The 1,232-nt window shown below is 56.3% G+C and overlaps 1 protein-coding gene across 1 annotated transcript; it reads left to right on the top strand.

The window, feature by feature from the left end:
* Positions 1–32: 32 nt before the first annotated feature.
* On the top strand, positions 33–1,222 carry PGRI_096260 (AMP-dependent synthetase/ligase; the record flags this gene model as incomplete). The annotated part of the gene is made up of 3 exons (XM_040797339.1): positions 33–99; positions 212–1,139; positions 1,213–1,222. 3 exons carry the CDS (start codon positions 33–35, stop codon positions 1,220–1,222), a joined length of 1,005 nt encoding a protein of 334 aa, XP_040649789.1.
* Between the last annotated feature and the right edge of the window lie 10 nt (positions 1,223–1,232).

Raw genomic sequence — 1,232 nt, 5'->3', positions numbered from 1 at the left:
GCAGAGTCGCTCGTTGCCGTCTTGTCGCCGCGATGCTGCCAGACGATTACAGCCTTCCTCGGTATCTTGAAGGCCAATCTAGCATATCTGCCGCTCGACGTGAACGTGCCTGCTTCCCGGATTAACGCAATATTGGCGGCCGTTGAGGGTCTCAAACTGGTCTTCCTCGGGCCTGACGTGCCTCCTCCGGTACTGCAGTCGCCTGACCTAGAACTGGTACGCATCGGCGATACTCTGGGTGGCGACACACTGGACCAGCGAGCCCTACATGATTCCATAACCCTAATTACGCGGCCTGGCGCAACAGGCCTGGCATATGTTGTTTTCACGTCAGGATCGACAGGCAAACCCAAGGGTGTTATGGTGGAGCACCGGGGAATCGTCCGGCTAGTGAAGGAGAGCAATGTTGTGCGCATACTCCCAAAAGCACCCTCCGTGGCCCATTTGTCAAACACCTCATTCGATGCGTCGGTGTGGGAGATATATGCGGCACTGCTAAATGGCGGGACTGTGGTCTGTATTGACTATGCCACCACTTTGGACAGCCAAGCTCTGGCCGCTGTATTTTCTCGCGAACGGATCTGTGCGACCATGCTTCCACCCGCACTGCTGAAGCAATACCTGGGTGATATACCTAATTCCATCAGCTCCCTCGATGTCCTCTATGTTGCCGGAGACCGGTTTCATACTCGGGATGCAATAGAAGCGCAAAGGCTCCTTCCAGGTGGCGTCTATAATGCCTACGGTCCAACGGAGAACACGGTTCTCACTACGGTCTATAAGCTAGTGGCTAATGAGGAGTTCCTGCACGGAGTCCCGATCGGTCATGCAATCAGCAACTCCGGAGCGTACATCATGGACCAGCGGCAACAGCTTGTCCCGCCCGGGGTGATGGGAGAGTTGGTCGTCACAGGAGATGGTCTCGCTCGAGGATACACTGACCCGGCATTGGACAAGGATCGCTTTATAGATGTCATCATCGACGGCCAGGAAGTGAGGGCGTATCGCACAGGGGATCGTGCGCGCTATCGGCCGAAGGATTGTCAGATAGAGTTCTTCGGGCGCATGGACCGGCAGATCAAAATCCGCGGCCACCGGATTGAGCTGGCGGAGGTGGAGCATGCAATCCTCGGCCAGGAGTCGGTCCACGACGCGGCCGTGGTGGCCATAAAACAAGACGATGAGGAGCTAGAGATGGTCGCTTTTGTGGAGGCTCCAATAGATGGCCCAAC

Source organism: Penicillium griseofulvum (genome assembly GCF_001561935.1).
Source record: "Penicillium griseofulvum strain PG3 chromosome Unknown contig_65, whole genome shotgun sequence".
In the NCBI taxonomy this organism is placed as follows: Eukaryota; Fungi; Ascomycota; class Eurotiomycetes; order Eurotiales; family Aspergillaceae; genus Penicillium; species Penicillium griseofulvum.
Note: the sequence above shows the minus strand (reverse complement) of the source record. Positions and strands in the feature narration are given on the sequence as shown.